General features: G+C 52.0%; 1 protein-coding gene across 5 annotated transcripts in view; it reads left to right on the top strand.

The window, feature by feature from the left end:
- The first annotated feature begins 4740 nt into the window (after positions 1-4740).
- Positions 4741-18842, top strand: part of CDH23 (cadherin related 23) — a 177326-nt gene continuing 163224 nt past the window's right edge. For 4 of the 5 annotated variants that reach the window (XM_085064346.1, XM_085064345.1, XM_085064344.1 and 1 more), the window contains exons 1-3: positions 4741-4902; positions 14120-14194; positions 17448-17525. In XM_085064346.1, the coding sequence (XP_084920472.1) occupies positions 14125-14194; positions 17448-17525 (148 nt within the window). In that variant the 5' untranslated portion in view covers positions 4741-4902; positions 14120-14124. The remainder of the gene's footprint in view (positions 4903-14119; positions 14195-17447; positions 17526-18842) is intronic. The other variant, XM_085064347.1, reaches the window with a different exon arrangement.

Raw genomic sequence — 18842 nt, 5'->3', positions numbered from 1 at the left:
GCAGTGATAAACAGTTTTTAAAATGGAAGCAAAGAAAACGCTGCTGGATGAATTGTTACAAAAAAGCCCTGTTTGCCATTCCAGCAGGGGGAAAAAAAAGGATAAAAATCACCGTCCTAGGGACATGCTGTTCGTCAGATCTGGGTATTTTTTCCCTTGATTTGTGTGCCTAATGCGAGCAGAAGAAGTCGCAGATGCATGCTGAATTCTGCAGGGAACATATGCATGCATTTAAATCATTTACAGCATTTACTGGTGCAATTGTAAAGCACATTATTTTTCTGCATTTGTAATTAGGCTCCAAACAGATGGTGAAGGACTGTAGCTCCTGATTAGACAGCCTTGTGCTCTGTTGGACGGCGCTGCGAGAACAAACTGAGATGTGAAACTTTTCCTCCTCGTTCATCACGCCGGGGTGGGGGAGTGCGGGAGCTGGGGCTGCCGGGGAGTGAATTCATTCCTGCCCATGCACGGGGTACCCGGACCCTGCTCCCAGCTCCTCTTCCATCCCAGATTTTGTGACTCTGCCTCGCCGCACAGCTTGGGACAGCCGGCAGCGAGGGATGGAGCGGCTGCTGTGACAAATGCCTTCGCTGTGAAGCAGGAGAAGCGGGAGCGGGGCGGTGAAGAGGGTTTTTAAAGCTCCAGGCTGGCGGCTGTGGAGGATCCTCTGTGCCTGTAGATGGCACCTTTTCCTCTGCTGAGGAAGGAATAAAGCGAGGGGAAGGGAAAAAACCCAAGCGGGTGAGGCAGGGCTCAAAGCTGAGAGAAAGGTGCTTCAGGTGGGTGGCACGCAGTGACTCTGGACAGTCCCAAAACTGTCACTTCTCACTGTCGCTGCTCTCGATCCAGATCACCTGAACCCTCACCGAACCCTCTCCAAGTTTACTAAAATTCCCCAGCGGGAGGAAATCACAAAGGCTGAGGGGAAAGTGTTTCCAGCTGTACGGAATTGCTCCAAAGGGGAGTTTTTACCCTCATTAACCCTTTGTGGATCGAACAAGGTGCTCTCAGTGCCCTAAGCAGGGACAGGTCCTGCTGGCCGCAGCTCGGGCTGCAAAGGGAGACAATCCTGCAAACAGGCTGCTCTGGGCTCTGCAGAGTGTAGAGCTTCAGGGCTTCAGCCAGGTTCTCAAAGGCTTTTTGGGACTCACCAAAATCACCTCGATCCTTCTTGCCATGCGTTATCACCGCAGGGATGCTTGGTCCAGGGGCAGCTCACCTGGACACACCTCTCAACACAGGTGGGAAGATCCCTGAGGAATTCCCACACAATTAGGCATGTGCTGCAAAGGTCAGCCCGGTTTCTGCCCCTCCTGCTGTCTCCACATGGACTATCACCTTACAAAAATGCAATTTGAAACCCAGTACTTCTGTGTTTCTATAGGAAAACCCCAAATCAGCTGCTCTTTCAGCACTTCTCCAGAGAGAGAATTCCAGCAATCCCTTAACTTTGCTCAGCTTTCTCACCAGCCTCCTTCACTCATAAATTCCTAAACAAACAGCATGATCCTAATATTGGCCTTAAAATTCTGTGTGAAATGGACCTGGAAATTAATTTCACACCAGAAAAGCTGGCTCACTGTCAGCCACAGCACAGGTGGTCGAAAACAAAATTCCAGGACCGCTGTACAAATTAATTCTGTGACTCGGGTGAGAGGGTAGCAGGTGAAGAGCTGCCTCCCTCACATCACCAACCCAATCCACACTACACCACGGGGTGCTGGAAAGCTGTGGGAGATGGAGGATACCACCATCCCCACAGGGCGTGTGGTCTGGGAAGACAAAATCACCGTGTTCCCCCAAAAAAGTGAAAGCAGGGGGCATGGGCTGCTTTTTCCTGAGCATAAAAACTGCCCCAGACTTTTACACAGGTTTTATTTACTGAACAACAAAAAAAAAAAGATGGTAATTTGGGGAAGCACTTCCAGGACCCCTTATGGGAGACTCCTGGGGAAAAGGAAGCGTGACGAAATGACTGATGGCACAATATTGCACGGGCTGGTTGTCAGGCAGTGATGTCCATGCAGACCCTGGAGTCCACAGCAGAACGTGGTCCGTGGCAAGCAGAGATAATTCAGTACCTTAGTGGGGCAGGAGTTTGCACGTGTCTGTATTTTACCCACTTTCCATGTGATATTTCATCTATTTAGAGACAAACGACAATCCTAGCCCTTGCAGAGGAGTGAGACACCGTGGGGAGAGCTGGATGCAGGAATGTTCCGTGGCTGGATGGAAAATGAGGGGGGGAGAAGCCCTGCAGTACAATTTCAAGGTTGAGCGAGTGGTGCCAGGAGGCTGTGAAAGGCTCTGCTGAGCTGCTCTGTGTTCACAGGCAGGATGGAGAAGGGAGGTCACGGGACCTGCCTCAAAAAAAATGAGGTTTCCCTGTAATGAGCCTGTGGAGAAAGGCTGGGATAGCAGGGAGGTTACCCCAGCCCTCCAGCTCCCTGCTTAGGGGTTGGTGTTAATTACGATCCCTGTAGCGACTGGGAGCATCTCTCTGCTCACAGTGCATCACTTTTTTGTGTTTCCTCCTTTTCCCAGCTCCCAGGCTGTTAAAAGGCACATCCCCCACGGTCTGGGTCTCAGAACAGCACAGCTTTCTCCAAACAGGAGCTTGGGAACATCAGCTCAGTGATGGTTTGAGGTCCAGCCTGCACACAGCTATTGCTGTCCCTGCCTGATTTAAACCGAGCTTGACAGGGAGGCACAGATCACAAGACCCTGAATTCCTGTGTGTTTTGTGAACCCAGGCACTGAAATCTCACCAGTCCTCCCTCTCCTCCTCGATGGGAAAGGCTGCAGTCTGTACTCCACCAGGAATGGGACAGGGAGCCCAAGCCAGACCCCCAGGCCAGGAGGAACTCAGCCTTGTTAGAGCTGACTTATGTAAAACAGGTGACACATCTTCAAGCCAGTGAGGATGTGAGCAGAAATGCATGGTGTGAAGGCAAGGCATAGGAGCCTGGCAGAGGAGAGGTGTGCCTCTGTTTGAATAGAAACCCTGACCTGAATTTATCAGGAGAGTCATTAAGTGAGACATCACCTGTGCGAAGTCAGAGCAGCTACAGACACCCGGGCCTGAGACGTGCCTACACGTATGGTTTTGCTTTGGTTCCTCCCCTTTTTTTGTCATTTCTTCCCCTCATTAGCTCCCTGACTTTGTGGACGTGGCTGGGATGAACAGTGTCAGTCTCCTGGCTCTGCACAAGCTGCTGTGTGATGACGAAGAGGGCAAGGAAGGGATGAAGACCCCAGGAGAGAGAAGCCCCCCAGAGCAGGAGGCTCAGCTCAGGGTGCTCAGAGCCCCACACGGGTCACACCTGCACCCTGTGCACTCCTGGTGACCCCCACGGTCACTGCCAGCTACCGAGGCCAACTCCTTAACGAACCTAATGCAGCCCAGGTGTGATTTGAGGGAAATCAGCTGCCAACCCCTTAATTAGCTGCAGAGAGCTCATTGCATTCACCTGTGTGCCAGGGGCTCTGGGTTTAACCCCAAAGCAGCTGCAGCTGTGCCAGGGCTGCCTCTGGGGGGCAAAGGGCCTGCAGCTTGGCCAGCCTTGGTGGGGGAATCCCCCCATCCCCAGGGAGCACCAGGGGCAGACCTGTGCCCAATTCCAACCAATCAGCCCGGGAGCTGTGCTAATTGCATAATTAGAAGAAGCTGCTCGAGAGAGGCAAAGGCATAATTACCCCCTCGTGCTCCTGCAGAGGAATTTGCCTACTGGTGCTCGGGGAGGAGGGGTGCAGAGGTGAGTGGAGGGGATGGAGCCTCACATCCCTGAAGTGTCCAAGGCTGGGCTGGAGAGGGTTTGGAGCCACCTGGTCTAGTGGAAGGTGTTCCTGCCCATGGCAGGGGGTTGAAATGAGATAATTTAAAATGTCCTTTTCAACCCAAGCCGTTCTAGGATTCTGTGATTCCCAGGCAAGGCTCCAGGGTGGGCTTTAGCAGCACAAACTGCACTTGTTTAAGGTTTTAATCAAAACTGCTCCTGATGGGGTCCAGCGGGGATGGTGAAGCTCCCCCATGCCCCATGTGGTGATGGGAGGCCGGTGGGTGCAGCACGGCAGGACCCAAAGTCCTGCCCCTTCCTGGGATCCGGGAGCAGGGAGTGACCCTCTCGGTGTGAGCATTGGTGTCACTGCAGGTGGCTTTTTACGGCTTCCTTGCTTCCAAGAAGGCAAGAAATGGGGTGAAGCAGTGGGATTTGGCCCCTTTCCCAAAAGCTGCTGGTAGGGAGGTCTTGGACTGGAGGCAGGAATGTCCTGCCAAGCTTAGCAATGCCGGGAGGACACAGGGATGGGGGCAAGAGGGGTTTAGTGGGAAATGTGGCTCGGCAGCTCCAACACAGTGTCTGTGGGAAGCGAGGCGGCAGGTGCCCCGGGGAGAGCAGCTCGGCACCAATATCTGCGTGTGGCTCTCCTGGCACGCCGTGCCTGGATCGCTTTCCCGCTCATGTATGATTTACGTGCTCCGGGCCCTGCCAGCTGCTCCCGCACAGAGGTCAGAGAAACAGCAATATTAGCAAAAAAGGAGAATTAAACCCACCGAGGCTGAGTTAAACTTCCAGCGCCTGCCTCGGGCTGAAGTTGGCTTTGAGGAGGCGCCTGCTGCCTGGGGGGCGAGCCCGGGCTTTGGGGGACAAGCCCGGGATTTGAGGCGGCTGGGAGTCCCCCGGGAGGGGTCAGAAGGTGGGGGGAGGTGGAGCCGGCGCTGAAATCGCGGTACCTGGGCAAGGGGCGCTGCGCCGCCCGCGTCAGTATCTCCCGCGCTCCTTCCCTTTCCCTCCCCTTCCTCCTCCTCCTCCTCCTCCCGCGGAGGCTCAGCGGCTCGCAGGGCGGCGGGGGGGCATGGGGGGTCGCCGCTGACACCGGGCTCCGAGACATCCACCGCAGGTAATGCCCCGCCGGTTTTCCTCCTTCCTCGCGGGTTTGTTCATTCGGGAGGGGTGGCATGGTGGGGCCAGGAGGATGCGTGGAGGCGCTGGCATCACCTCCTCCCTTTCCCGGGGGGCGGCTTTGCGCGGGGTCCCCCTTCCCAAATCTGCTTGCTTTGCTTTCGCCAAGCGAACAGATTTTTTGGGGGTGAGCCCCGCCGTTATCGTTGTTATTTTGGGCAGGGGGACTCGCTCGGCGCTGTGGTTTCCGTGGCAGGAGAGGGGCAGCCCAACCTTTCTCCCCTTTCCCCAAAAATGACATTATGAATGGCCGGTGGTACCCGCTGTCCTGTCCCCGCGGGAGCAGGCACGGTGCCCCTTCCTCCCCCCGTCCCGGCTCTAATTTGGAGTTCGGGCTGCTGTGAAGCTGCAAAGTTTCTGGGATAAGCCGGGGCTGAACTTCTTCCCAGACGTGGGAATGCCGCGCCGCAGCCGCGCGTGGGGCTGAGCCGCAGTGGAAGCGGTGGGATTTTTAAATCCCCTCCAGACATTATTAAAATGGGAGGGCAGCGTTTTAAAATGCCAAACTTGCCCTGAACGTTTTGAGAAAGCACTTTATTTTAGATTTTCCCCCCCTCTGATTCTTTACTTGCTGCTGTTTTCCTTCGTCTCCCCCAAAACCTGCAATCCTCTTTTTTTTTAAATACACGTTCTGACCACCTTGCCAGCCACTATCCTTCCCCCGAGCTTCCTTTCCTCTCTTATCCATCAGCGTTTTCCAGGAGGAGGGGAGTGCTGGAACGGGACATTTTCTATGCTGCTGTATGTTTTCTTTGTTGTTGGTTTGGGGTTTTCCCCCTGTGCTGTGGGAACAGCCGCGTCTGGCAGCAGCTTCCCGGGTCAGGAGGGCTGGCAGAGCTGCCGGGGCTGCACGCAACAAGCCTGGCTCTTCCCGGGATCTTCCCGGCGCATCCTGCAGGAGCCTGGGATGCCTCGTGGAATAGAGATGGTGCATCGAGATGCTTTGAATTTATTTTATTCGGGGGTGGGGGCCAAGGAGAAAGTACTCCCACGGGGTGCTCGCGTTTGTGAAAATCCAGGTGGCTGTTTCGGCAGAGTGAGTTTTACCTTTGTCTCTCCTTCTCCCCTGTCCTGGGGAAGGAGGGGAGGAGAAACACCCCTGCAATTCCATTTTCCTTTGCCACCCCCCCTTCCTCTCTCCCCAGCACAAAGCTTTCTTGTTTCCGAAGGAGTCAGGATGTGTCATGAAAAATACAATGTTTTGTCTTAAGAACAAGTTGTTAAACACTATCTGTGTGGGAAACTGTAAAAAATTGATGTTCTCCCTTCTTAATTTATTTTTCTTTGGTGATAAGTGAGAGCAACAATGTTTGGAAGAGGTCAGAGCCCTGGAGCTTGGCTGGCTGCTGTGGCTGAGCCTGGAAAAAGCCCCCAGCCTTTCTGTGTCCCTTTGCCAGGAGCATCACCTGGATACAGCAGGGAGGGAGGCAGCACCAGAGCCATCCCTGCTGCCCAGCTGCAGCAACCTCCAGAGTGATGCCCACGGCATGGCAGCTTCTCTGCTGACCTGCTGCAGGATGCAAGGAGAAATGACCCTGCAATCCTCTTTGGAGCACATCCCAAAGCAGCTGGGGGGGAAAGGACCTCTTAAAAAGGATTCCATTTATGAAGTTTCTTAGATGTTCTGTGCAGATGGTCTGGAGCGCAGATTATTTTTTGAATTTAAGAAGCTTTAGGATATGGGATTGGCTTGATGAGGAGGCTGGCCTGTGGCCTCTTGTTAGGGTGTAAAATGTCCCAGCTGCTCGCAGCCAGGATATTGCAGCCAGGCTAATTGAGCTGGAGCTTTGCTTTGGGAGCACAAACAGTTCCATGCACAACCTAAAACTTCCCTGGTTTTTCCCACTACAATGTCCTGCTTCCTCCAATAAGAACTTCTAATAATGTCACAGGAGAAATAGGGTTATTTTGGGGCTTTTGTGACCCAAGACCTACAAAGGTGAAAATCCCTGCCTTTGTGCTGATGTTATCTGACCCTATATTCATGTGTAAATTCTGCAGCTGAAATGGGGAGGAATTGGGAATTCCAGTGGTTAAGATTCACCCAGATCTTGCAGATGTCCTGGATCTTGCCAGTGGTTTGGTGAAGATGAGGATGCTATGGCAGGGACTGCAGTAGCATTTATTTGTGGGTTGTGTGAGCTTGAAGCTTCAGTGTGGGCAGGAGGTATTTGTTCATGGGGCCTGGTAGCTTTCAGTCCATGAAGGTGAAGATTAGATGGGATATTAGGAAGAAAATCTTCCCTGTGAGTGTGCTGAGGCCCTGGCACAGGGTGCCCAGAGAAGCTGTGGCTGCCCCTGGATCCCTGGCAGTGCCCAAGGCCAGGCTGGACAGGGCTTGGAGCAACCTGGGAGAGTGGAAGGTGTCCCTGCCCATGGCAGGGGTGGCACTGGATGGGCTTTAAGGTCCTTTCTGACCAGAAGGGCAGTCCTGGCATGTGATGTCACTTTTGCAGCCTCCTGGAAGCATCTGTCTGGATTTGTGTCCTGGGGCCAAGGACCTGGCTGGAGGGCTGTGCTGTCCCTTCAGAGCCTCTGCCAGAGCTGGATTGCTTTGCCCTAATCCATGTATTTGATAAAACAGCAGCTTTCTAGGGGAGAATGAAGTCCTGCTTGGAGTGTGCTGGGGAGAGAGAGTCACTGGGGGCAAATTCCCGATGGAAACAGAAATGTGCTGGAGCCTGGGCATGCTGCACCTTGGGAAAGGACGTGTAGGAGAGGGACTGGGCAGCTTCAAGGGCCTCAGCCACATCTGGGGTCTCAGGAGGGCTCGCATGAACAAGCCTGTCACTGTTGATGAACTGCTGTCATTAATCCAAATAACTTCATCCCTGCTGCATGCCTTTGTCTTCCCGTTCAATCCCTGCTCTCCAGGGCTGCTGTTTGGGATTGAGGGATTTCAAGGGGGTTCCTCCTGAGTATCCCCATCTTCCTTTCTCTGTGTCTCTAATTTTTTTCCCTGCTCCTGCCATTCCAGCCAGTGAGTGATTAGCCCCAGCATGCCCAAGGCACTGCTCCATCAGGCAGTGCTTCCCTTTTATTAGCTGGAACAGCCAGCGGGCCTTGGGAAGGTCTGGAGCAGCAAAGTGCCCCTTGCTGGAAGTTAAGTGAGCTTTGTGTAAAAGCAGCAAGGACACTTCCCTCTTGATTTGGATGAGGTAAGAAATGGCCTGAGACCCTTTGCAGCTCTGGTTCATCAGTGTGAAGGTTTTTTTTGCTGTTATATTTTTTCCCCTTCTTCTGAAGCATCCCTTTTCCCCTCTGTTTTTAAGATCTACCATTCTGGTCACCAGAGGTGTGAGCAAAATAGCCTTTGTTGCTTCTATTTAGTGTTGCAAACACCCAGCCTGGAGCTCAGGGGCTGCTGGAGGCAGGGAGATGGGATGAAATCCCAGGTGCACACACACCCAGGGTCCTGGGCTTGGAGTGCTCTCTGCTGAGTGCTTCCCAAGGGAGATGGAGTTAAATAACTCACCCATCTCCTTTGGGAGGGCTCTAAAATGTGGCTTGGTGACTGATTGGGAAGAGCTGCTGGTTCTGAGGCTGATGCTGAATCCTTTATTGCTGTTATGGGGAGAAATCTTGGAGCAAAGCCTGCTCCCTGCTCCCTCCTGCCGCAACAAGGGGATGCTCACCTTGGAAGCTGCACCTCAACATGGCAAGGAGGGAGGTGCTGAGCCAGTCCCTGCCAGCACACACCTTTTTCCCCTTTAAGCCCACTTCACACACATCTTTTTTTCCCTGAAAACCCCCCTGAACCAAGCAGAACTCGGATCTGGAGCGGTGTGGGCAGGAGCCCCCAGGATCCATGGGCACAGGCTGGGTGGCAGCAGTACAGACACACTCAGGAGTGGTGTGTGGGAGCCTGAGGATGTTGGACACTCCTGCATCATTTTGATGGCAGTTCTTGGAAGTCCAGCCAGGCTGCTGCCTGCCCTGGGTCAGAGGGAGGCCTTCCTCTTCCAGGCAGGGCACAAGAAGAAAGTGTCTGGCATGCCACTCCTGAGCAGGCTTGGAGTCAGGCCTTCAGCATCCTTGCATTTGCCACTTTGTCCATTCCTGTGTATTTTTTAAGAGCCTGGAGAGAGGCTCCTGTCTCGTGAGACCAGACTGTGTGTGTCACCTCACTGCATTCAGCTTTCCACTTTCTCCTAAAGCAAGATTTCCCACCCTTCTTCCCCCTCCTCCTTTTTTTTCCTCTCTCTTTTTTTCCTTTAAGCCAAACTCTGTTGCTGTTGGCTGCTCTTCCACCTTTTCATCCCACGTTAGCATCATCTGCTCTGCAGCTTTGCTGTGCTGCTTCCATGTGTTGGTGCAGCCCAGGAGCCTGTTGGCTTGGTCTCCATGCCCCATCCCAGCCCTTCTCCTAGCTTAGGGGCTGTTGGAACAGCTGAAGGGAGGTTTTGTGATGGAAAGTGGTTCCTATAATGCGTATGGTGACTAGCAACCAGTGCTGGAGACTCTGTAGAGCCAGTGCTGCTCCACTGAAAATGAAATAAATTGGAAATCTCCACTGATATCTTCCCAAAAACAAAGCTGCCCTCACCGTGGAGGGATGGGTGGCAGTGACTGATGCAGCAGGGACTGGGGACCCTCTTCCCAAAGCTCACAGGGTGTCATTTTAATATTCTGTGATGCAGAATTTGTGTTGGATGCATTATTTGACTTTTGCTTGGAAATGCCACTGTTGTGGTGTAGGGTTTGCATGTTGCTGATGCACAGCCAGGCAGTTATTGGGATTATCTTGTGGCAGTGACTTGGAAAACCAGTGTCATTTCCAACCCAGGCATTGCTTTCCTGTGTGGACTGAGAAGTTTGAAGATGACATTTCCTTCTGGGCCTGAGTTTTTGGTTAAACGATGAGCTAAAAAAATGTCATTTTGCAGCTAATGTTTGTTTCCTGTGGGAAAGGAAATGTCTGGAAGCCCCAACCAAAATACTTCCACTCCTGTCCTTGTTTTAAAATGGAAGTAAACGGCTGGAAGTGTGGGAAACTTTTGGGTGTTAGTTTTGGGTTGTTAGTAAGGAATAGCTTCAGCTTTTTCCCTGGAAGAAGAAATGTTAGAGTAGCCCAGCTGAGAAGTGCAGACCTCTGTGGGGAGAAGCACCCCTGTCTCCAACCTCAGCTTTGATTTGGGGGTGAAGGAAGGAGAGAGGGTTTTCCATGCTCTTTTCTCCTGCAAACACTATCTGAGGTGGGTTGTGGCAGGTGCCAGCAGCTGTGCCCCTTATTCCCCGTGGGCATCCACATCCCCCCTCCCATGTGCATGCCAATATCCTGGCCTGCATTTATTTAACAGGGAAATTTTATTTCCCTTCGCTGCAGGGAATAGAAAGGGGGGAAAAAAAGGGGGGGGGGCAAATTTTTTCACTGGGAACAAATCTCATTTTCAAGAGTCCTGACAAAATGAGCCATAAAATTACAATATTTCAAAGTGCTTTGTAATTCTAGCGCGGACGGCTCTTCATCATGGAATCTGAAGGCTCAGAAAATATAAAACTCATTAGATTAAAATAAACCACCTACTGCACGGGAGAAAAGCTTATTTATCAATATCAATTTACTTCTGATTACCCTGTTCTGCAATTTGTTATTTTTGGGAATTATGATTTGGGTATGGCTCACGCCAATATGGGGGTGGGTACAAAAAAAAAATCAGAATTAACTTGTAATTTTTTCCTTTTGAATTCTACTTATTGTAAAGCTCTGGCCAAGAGGCAATAATAATGATAAGAAAAGGTGAATTTCTAGCAGTGCCTTTTTGAAGAAGCAGAGGGGTAGGGAAGCTGGGAAAGCAGGAGAGGCTGGTTTTTTGGTGTGAGGGTTGGTGTTAAGCAACGTGCTTGGCAGAAGGGGATCCCAGGGGTGTTTTTTTGGATGTGTAGGTGGTGGTCCTTGTTGGACCATCTCCTGGCTGCTCTTCCAAGGTGGCCACAGGAGGAAGCTTGGGAGAGTGGAGTGCTGGGGAGAGAGGGATCCTCCAGCAGCTGGATGGATGCCATAAATCCGGTGGCATCCTGGTGCCACCTCAGGTACTTCCACCCCACCTCCCACATCAAATCATGTGGGTGGGCAGTGCTGTCCCTCTTTGGGGGCCACCACTGGTGTTCCATCACCGGAAAAGAGGCTTTTTTGGGAAGGCACACACGGTTGCCTTGTGTGGAAGCCGTTTGGGAGACGCTTTGATTTACACATTCATCTCTTCTTTACGCCCCTGGAGCAGCACGGAGCAAACTGAGAGGTTGGAGCTGTAAATCTTGAGGCTCAAGCATCACGGTGTTGTTTGGGGAAGGGAAGACCAGGTGGGGGGGAGAGGGGAAAGGGGTTCTGGGGATGACTGAAGATGCCAGCGTGGAGCAGCTCTGCCAGCCGGGCTCCGGTGGAGGCAATGGAATGTTTTGTGTGCAGGCAGAGCCACTCCCGTCGGCAAGCGCCCCAGCAGTGTGTTTAAAAATAAACCAGTCCAGGTGCAGAGCCTGGAATTGGCTGTTTAAGCACCCCAAGAGCAGTGCATGGCCCGGGCTGGAGCAGTGGGAACATCCCTGCTCTGGTGTTCCATGGAGGTGAGGTGCCAGGAGGCTCCTGCAGCCTGGCTGGGGTGGGCATGTGCCAAGGGCTGGAGCAGGTGAGACTAGCCATGTTTAGGGATGCAGCAATGCTGCTGAAGCAGTGAAAAAGCCATTTCTGTGCTTGGGAAGGAGGAGGCATTAGGGGAAAGGAGGCTGAAAAACCTCTGCTCGACCTGAGTTGATTCCTAAACTTTCAAGCCCCAGATTTGTTTGCACTGTGGTGTTTCCTCAGTTTCCCATTCCTTGAGGCTCTGTCTGCTGCTCCGTGTGCCTTGGGATGGGGAAGGGATCCCCTGCCAGCAGATGGGGAAACCTCTGGTTTAACATCAGTGCTTTGGCAGCCAGGAGACAACAGTTGAGCTCCCAGGGATGCCTTGCCCAGAGATATTATCATGCTGAAAACCGCACCGAATGCTTCCTCCAAAGAGCCTCTTTCAGGCACAAGGTGCAATTTAATCTGCTCTTAGTCACAATTTTTAAGTTCTCCACAGAGACTTCTCAATCCCGTTCCTTAAATTTGCAATATTCGAGTGAACCATCTCGAAGAACCAGTGAAGAGCTGCAATATTAATGAAGACAGAGAAAATCAAAATGACATTTCAGGCAATTACTTACATAATGAAGTGACTGACTTGGAATATCCAATATTTAGATTTATCATGACACTCGAAAGGGGATGCTGTCAACCGCCTTTATTTCTACATCACGTAAATTGTTTTTTCCGCTGCCCTGTTGCTTTTTAAACATGGGCTGTGAAGCTGGAAAATAATGTACACGCTCACTTGGGCTGATAGTTGCGCTGTTTGAGAAGAAAGTTAGTGTTTTCCTCAGTGGCATTTTGACACTGCAGAAGGCAGAGGAGCTCATTTCCATCACATCCTCTCTGGCTGCAGCGCTGTGAGCTTGGGCTCTGCTTTCCACGCTGGATGCAGGAGTCTGGAACACTAATGTTATCTGAGATTTCCTCCTCCCCAAAGCCTATTAAAGCAGGGGAAAAATTGAGTTGTTTGGTTTTTTTTTTAAAGAATCTATTCTGCTTTTGTTGGCCAAATCTAAGGACTTAAAGGGCCTTTTAGGATGCCTGGTTCCTGGGGAAGTGGTAACTTTTATTTAGAAACTGGGTTTTTTGGATGCTCTGCTGACACCGAGCACTCGGAAGTCAGAAGCTTGTTGTGGGGTGGAGGTTTAAACTCTGCTGCCCTGACTGTGTTTTCTGGGGAGATGGGCATGATACACCTAAATGTCTTCTCAGGCTTGCACTGAAATTCCTAAAGATGCACAAAATACAGCACAGCACCGTTTTTCTTGTCTAGGCACAGACCTCTTCATCCCAGAGACTATCCGTAGCAAAATAGCGGGAGAAATTAGGATTTCAGGCCCTTTCTGCAGTGACAGAGTTGTTATGAGCTGTCTTCCCTGACACATCCATCAGTAAAAATAAAATAGGTGTAGCTATCGCTTTGGAGCTCCTTTAGGAGCATCTGTGAAGATTCCCAGGAATTTCATAAGGGGGGGGGCTAACCCTTTCAGTCCTAGCTGGGTTGGGATACCCACTGGTGTGGTATTTAGTCCTTATGGAGCAGGATTCTGTGAAGGGAAGGTTCAGCTGGCTGTCACCTCCTGTCCCTGGGGCTGCTGCTGTCCCGTCCTGAACTTGTGGGAAAACATTCCAGTGCCCCACAGCTTTCAGAGCACTCAAAGAAATGTGGAGAGCTTCAGAGGTGGGTCACTGGGGTGTCCTGTCAGCCTCAGGAGTTTCCTCTGGAGGTTTTCTTGTGCTGTTATGCTCTGTGTAATCCATGGGATTTATATTTGCCTCTGGGGTGGAATGTTTTAATATCCACATGTGCAAATGTCCTTGCAAAGTGGGGCTTGGCTGAGGTTTTGTGGGGTTGGTTTGGAAAAAGCTTTGGATTTGAGGGTCTGAACACCATGTGAGGATGTGGCTGTGCTGGCAGCTCCCTGGTGCTGTTTTATTCTGTTTCCTCAGCGTGAGGAACCTTGTGCTGTGTTGAAGGTTTGGGAGGCAGAGAGGGAGAGGGCATGCTTGGCAGCCTCCCTGCTTCCCGTGCTCCTGCAATGCCTGCTCAGCAGCCACCCAGGTGGTGTGAGAGGTTTGAGGGGCTCTGCTCCCAAATCTTGGTGTCTCTCCAGTGATTCTGGGTCAAGCTTCCTGCACAGCTCTGCCAAATCATCTCAAATCCGGGCGCTGACAGCTCGCTGCTGTGTCGCTCCTGGGTCACAGCAGCTCTTCCTTACCCTCAGCCTCTTGCTCTGCTGCTCCAGCAGCTCATCCCAGCTGGGGCTGCTCCTCTCCTGGCCACAGAGGTCACCGTGGCTTGTCCCCTCACACAAGAGGAGCTTTGGGAAGCAGAAAGGAAAAAAATGGAGCACCTGCTCCAGGTTAATTCTGGTTTCCATCACCGAGAGGATGTTTGAAACAGCGTTGATGTCCTGAGGGTTCCCCTGCAGCATCAGGGAGTCAAGGCACAGCCTGGGGCAGGGCTGCACCCCAGGCCTGATTTAGGGAGACAAGGTCATGTTTGTCAAGTGCTGGCCTTGACACTGCCTCTCTTCTTTGACAGGAGCCATGAAGCGTCACACGGCTGCTGCTGGCAACTTCCTGCCTCTCCTCTTGCTCCTGGAGCTGGTCTCTCCAGGTAAGTCCCTCTCCTGTTCTCTCCCTGACTGGGGCTCGTGTTTGCAAGGTGCAGAGGCAAAAATTGCTGTGTTTGTGGTCTCCTGATGGATATGCAAAGCTGCACTGCTGGGGTGAACAGATCTGTCTCCATCAGATCTTTCATGTCTCCATCCCTCGAAGTCCTTACTGACCTGCACATCATGCTCCCACTTTTCTTGCAGTCCTTACTGACTGCTCACGTGGCATCTGATGGTCCTTCTTGGGAGAGAGCAGGTGGAAATGGAAAAAGCCCTGGGGGAAGGTGGATGTGCTGGTGAACCCAGCAGTGGTAGATGCTCCTGGTGTATCTTGGTGGGAAGCCCTTGGCAACTTCCAGATGTGGATTTACCAAGGCAAAGCTGGTGGTGGACCTGACATTGGGTCAGTTTACATAAATAAAACCTAAAGAAAACTGGAGGGAGGGATCACAGGCAGAGATGTAGAAGCTTGTTAGCTGTTCAGCAGCAGAATATTGCTGGTTGGCTCTCCCTCTGCGTTCAGCAGCAAAATGATTACCTGAACTGTCCTTTAATATATGCTGGGGGGGAAATAATGCCTGTCCAAGCTGAAATGTGTTTTTTCTAATTCCAGATGGGGGAAAGTAGGGCTGTGGGCTGGAAAAGCCTCCACACTAAGCTCTTCCCTCTGATGCTCTGGGTCTTTCCTGGCATGGGGGCTTCTGGCAGGGAGCTGGTGGAACAATGGCCTTTGGGTGTAGAAAATGTGCCTTTTGGGACAGGTTCTGGCATATCACAAGGTGCATAGAAGCTGTAAATGTACAGCAAAGCCCCGTGAAAATTGGGATTGTTACAGGACTAGCCTAACCCCCCTGGGTGCTGGTGTGGGGAGAGGGTGCCTGTGTGGCTCTTGCTGATAAACAATAGCCAGTGTGTGTCCATTTGATAGCACTGTGCCCTTTGGAATAAAGGCTTTTTTCCCCCCTTTCTTTTCTCCTCCTGAAGCCTCGAGATGGCTTGCCCAGATTGGCAGCCTGATTAAGCAGTCAGTGGATGACATTAGCTGTGAGTGACAGGCGCAGTCAATCTCCCTCTGGTGTCGTGTTGGATCAAGGAGAGCCTCACTGGGTAACTGCCCTGGCGCTCCTCTGGAAAGGGGAAAAACAAGGAAAAGAGACATTCCAGCAAGTCCTTTACCCCCCAGAGAGGTCACTTGCCAGCATGTCCCACTGGAAGTGGGATGGTGGGGTTTGCCTGCCCGGCTGGGGACTTGTTCCTTCCTTGCAATAAAATCCTGCCAAGCCTTGGAGAGGCAGCAGGGATTTGGAGGCTTTGTGGCTCAGCAGCATTCCAGTCCTTCTCTCCTAAGCCCTGCCCAGGGCTTGGGTTGTCATCTCAGTGACAAGCAAGTGCTGGCACAGCTCCTGTGCCTGGGACAGGGATAAGTGCCTGGATGCCCTGCCACACAGCCTGGGCGCTGCAGGTAATGGAGAAACTCTTCCTGGGAGGTTTGCAAAGCTCCTGGTGAAGTGATGAGCTGGGATAGAACGGACAAGTGGAGCCTGAGTGGGCTTGGAGTGTTTGGAAGAGGATGATTGAGCTCTGGCATGGCAGTGGAATCTCCCTGCTCCTGCCTGGCTACTGCTGCAGGAGATGAGCAGAGACTTCCATCACCTAAGGTCTCCCTGGAGCTTTGTCTTCTCCAGGGTGAACACCCCCAGCTTTCCCAGGGGAGCTCCAGCTCTCTCAGCATCTTCATGGCCTCCTCTGGATTCTCTCCAGCAGGAGATGTCCTCCCTGTTCTGGGGGCACCCCTTCTTGTGTTGGGGTTACAGGGATGGTACATCCCAGGCTATACATGGGTGGCTGTGGCAATCTCTCAGAAGGAAATTCCAGCCTTTATCCTGGGATTTGCAGCCCAAAGCAGTGTCCTGCTTCCAGAGCCTCTTCCAACATTTCCCAGCTCTCAGGTGCTGGCTCCCTCCTCCCTGAACACACAGATCCTGTGTGCTGGCTGCTTTGGAAGCCTCCCAGCACCTGCTGCAGCTGGATTTGGAATGTGCAACTTATTTTTAGCATGCTGGTGATATTAAGAAATGTACTTTGAAACAGGTTTTGCTGAAGCGAGTTCTGTGTGCCAAGGGCTGCTTGGGGTGTTTTGGCCTCATTTGCCCCTCCCAGAGCCTGCTGGCCCCAGCGTGGCTGCCAGTGACAAGTGTGCTGCCAAGCCTCTGGAGATGCTCTCAGCGCTCAAATAACCCATTTTTGTCAGGTTCCTTTTTATTTTCTTTCCAGGTACTTAACTCCAAAGGCTGGGATTTAAATGTGCCTTTGCAACAGTGCTGCCTCCAGTGCTTTCCCATTTCTCAGGGTGTTTAACCAACCTGGTGCCTCAGGAAAGAGGGCAGTGCTGAAAAATCCCTGTCTTGTCACAGAGGGAGCCCTGGGGGATCTTGGGCTGCTCCCCATCCTGTGCCCATGTCCCCAGGGGCAGGTTTGTTGGGATGCACACCTGGGACCTGCGTTTGGAAGGTCTCAGGAGCATCTCCCTCCTTTGGGAGCTCGGGCAGGCAAGGAGAATGCTGAAGTTCAGTCTGGTTCTTGTTTCTTGAGGTGGCATGCTGAACACGCTCCACCAAACCTTTGGAAATCACTGTGTGCCTATCCCTCCACCTCTCTCCCTGCAGCCGTGGAACAGTAGATCTTTCCTGGCTGACTCCTTCCCCGGCTCAGGCTGCCTTTGTCACTCTCCTACGTGCTCTGCACTTGACTCTGTCCCCTAATGAGGCTGCGGGCCAGGGGCAGGCTAGCGAGCTCCCAGCTCCGGAAAACGGGAGTGGAAAGGAGCGAGCCTGGTTATTAAAGGTGAAAGGAGGCAATTAGAGGGAGAGGCAGCCGGGCGATGGGAGAGGGAAGGAGCACAGGGGTTTGCTGGGGTGGCTGACAAGGCAAAAGGCTCTCAGCCGTGGGAACAAAGTGAATGTATTAATCATGGGCTAAACCAATAATTGATGTCCGTGGTCCCTGTGCTGTCGGCTTCCCCCATCCCCTCTGCCTTTTGGAAAATACCGAGTCCAGAAAGGCTAGTGGAGGGAAGTGACTTCTCAGCCAGCTTTTATGGGGACCTCATGGTGTTTTCTGTCCTCCTGCTGGCTCTCATCATGGGAGTTACCCCTTGCCAGCATGAGTCTGGTGCCCTGTGAGCATTCCCAAGCCTTTCCAAGCCATGCTGACCCATTCCAGGAAAATAACTCCATGTTTTTGTCCTCTTCCCAGGTCAGGGCAATCGCCTGCCATACTTCATCAACTACTTCTTTGACACCTACCTGCTGATCAACGAGGACACACCTGTGGGTAAGTGGATGGGCCTGTGGGCAGGGGCTGCCACCACACCATGGAAAAGTATGGAAAAGGAATGCTTTACTTTTGATGGACAGATGGAGCTTTTCTTTCTTTATTTAGCTGGAGATCGGTTTTTAGTAAATGCAGAAATCGACCTGGTCATTCTCAGCGCCTTGCCAGGCTCTCAGTCCATTAAACTTGTGGTCTTCAATCAGAGCTCGTGACTGGCTTTTAATGCAGGAGCAATCGATTGGGAGGCTGGGATGGAGCCTGTGGAGGTCCCTTTTCCCACCTCCAGCCGCACAGCCCAAGCAGCACCTTCCTTAAAAATGGGCTCTTTGTGCACCCACATTGTCACCGGAGCTGCCAAGGGCTGGAAGAGCCTGGAGAGGTCTCCCCTAGTGACTGCTCAGCTCAACCAGCACTTAAGCTGAGCCTTCTATCCCTTTTTGGGTCCCCTTGGTTGTGCATTTGCAGCCCCTGTGGGATTTGGGGGTTGTCTGAGCAAGCAGACAGGATGTGGGGTCTTGGTGGCAAGTTTGGGTGGGTGGTGGAGGCTCCTGCATGGTAGCTGAGCTCTGCACAGAGATGCACCCTCAGGAGAAGCCCTGGGAAGGGAGCAGGAGTGAGAGCTGGTTGGGAACAGCTTAATGAAAGTGCTTCTTCGTGGAGCTCCCTGCTCTCTCCAAGTACTTGAGCCTGAAATACCTTATGGGAATTGGACTGAACTTCTATTTTGTCAGAAAATAGGGAAAGATTTCCTGCAGCCTGATATCCAGTGAGACATTATGCGTGTCAAGTTGTTCTTGGAATTACTTGGGCAGTTGAATTTCATTTTTTTTAAACTTTGTATTACACTGTGTATCTATATAATTGACTCTTAAGAATATTGGCACCTTGGGATTTTGTTTCCAGATGCACTGGAGGGAAGTGTCAGCCTGGGAAGTGTTGACACACACAGTGTTTCTGTGTTTCCTGCTGTTGGTAGGTGTTTTCTGAGCTAAGGCTTATTAACTTAGAAAAAAAGAAAAAAGCAGCATCTGGAAACGCCTTTCCAAGATCCTGAGTGTCAGGAGCAGAACAGTGTGTGGCGCCTGTTCCCTGGGAAAAAAAAAAAGTGTCACCATTTTTTGAGGTCTGTTTGAGTGCCCATTCCCATGACATCCCTCCCTCCAAACCCAGCAGCTCCCTGCCTGCTGCCTGCCATGCCGAAAGGGATCTTAAGCAACAATTAAGAGATCATTCCCCCTCTAATCACTTACAAGAGTAAATTAGTCTTGTCAGGAGCTATTAAGACAGAGAGCTCGGAATTCATTAGGCGAGATTGGG

Source organism: Lichenostomus cassidix, chromosome 6 (assembly GCF_008360975.1).
Source record: "Lichenostomus cassidix isolate B80296 chromosome 6, HeHo_3.0, whole genome shotgun sequence".
NCBI lineage: Eukaryota > Metazoa > Chordata > Aves > Passeriformes > Meliphagidae > Lichenostomus > Lichenostomus cassidix.
The sequence above is the reverse complement of the archived record's forward strand: the minus strand, read 5'-3'. Positions and strand labels throughout refer to the sequence as shown.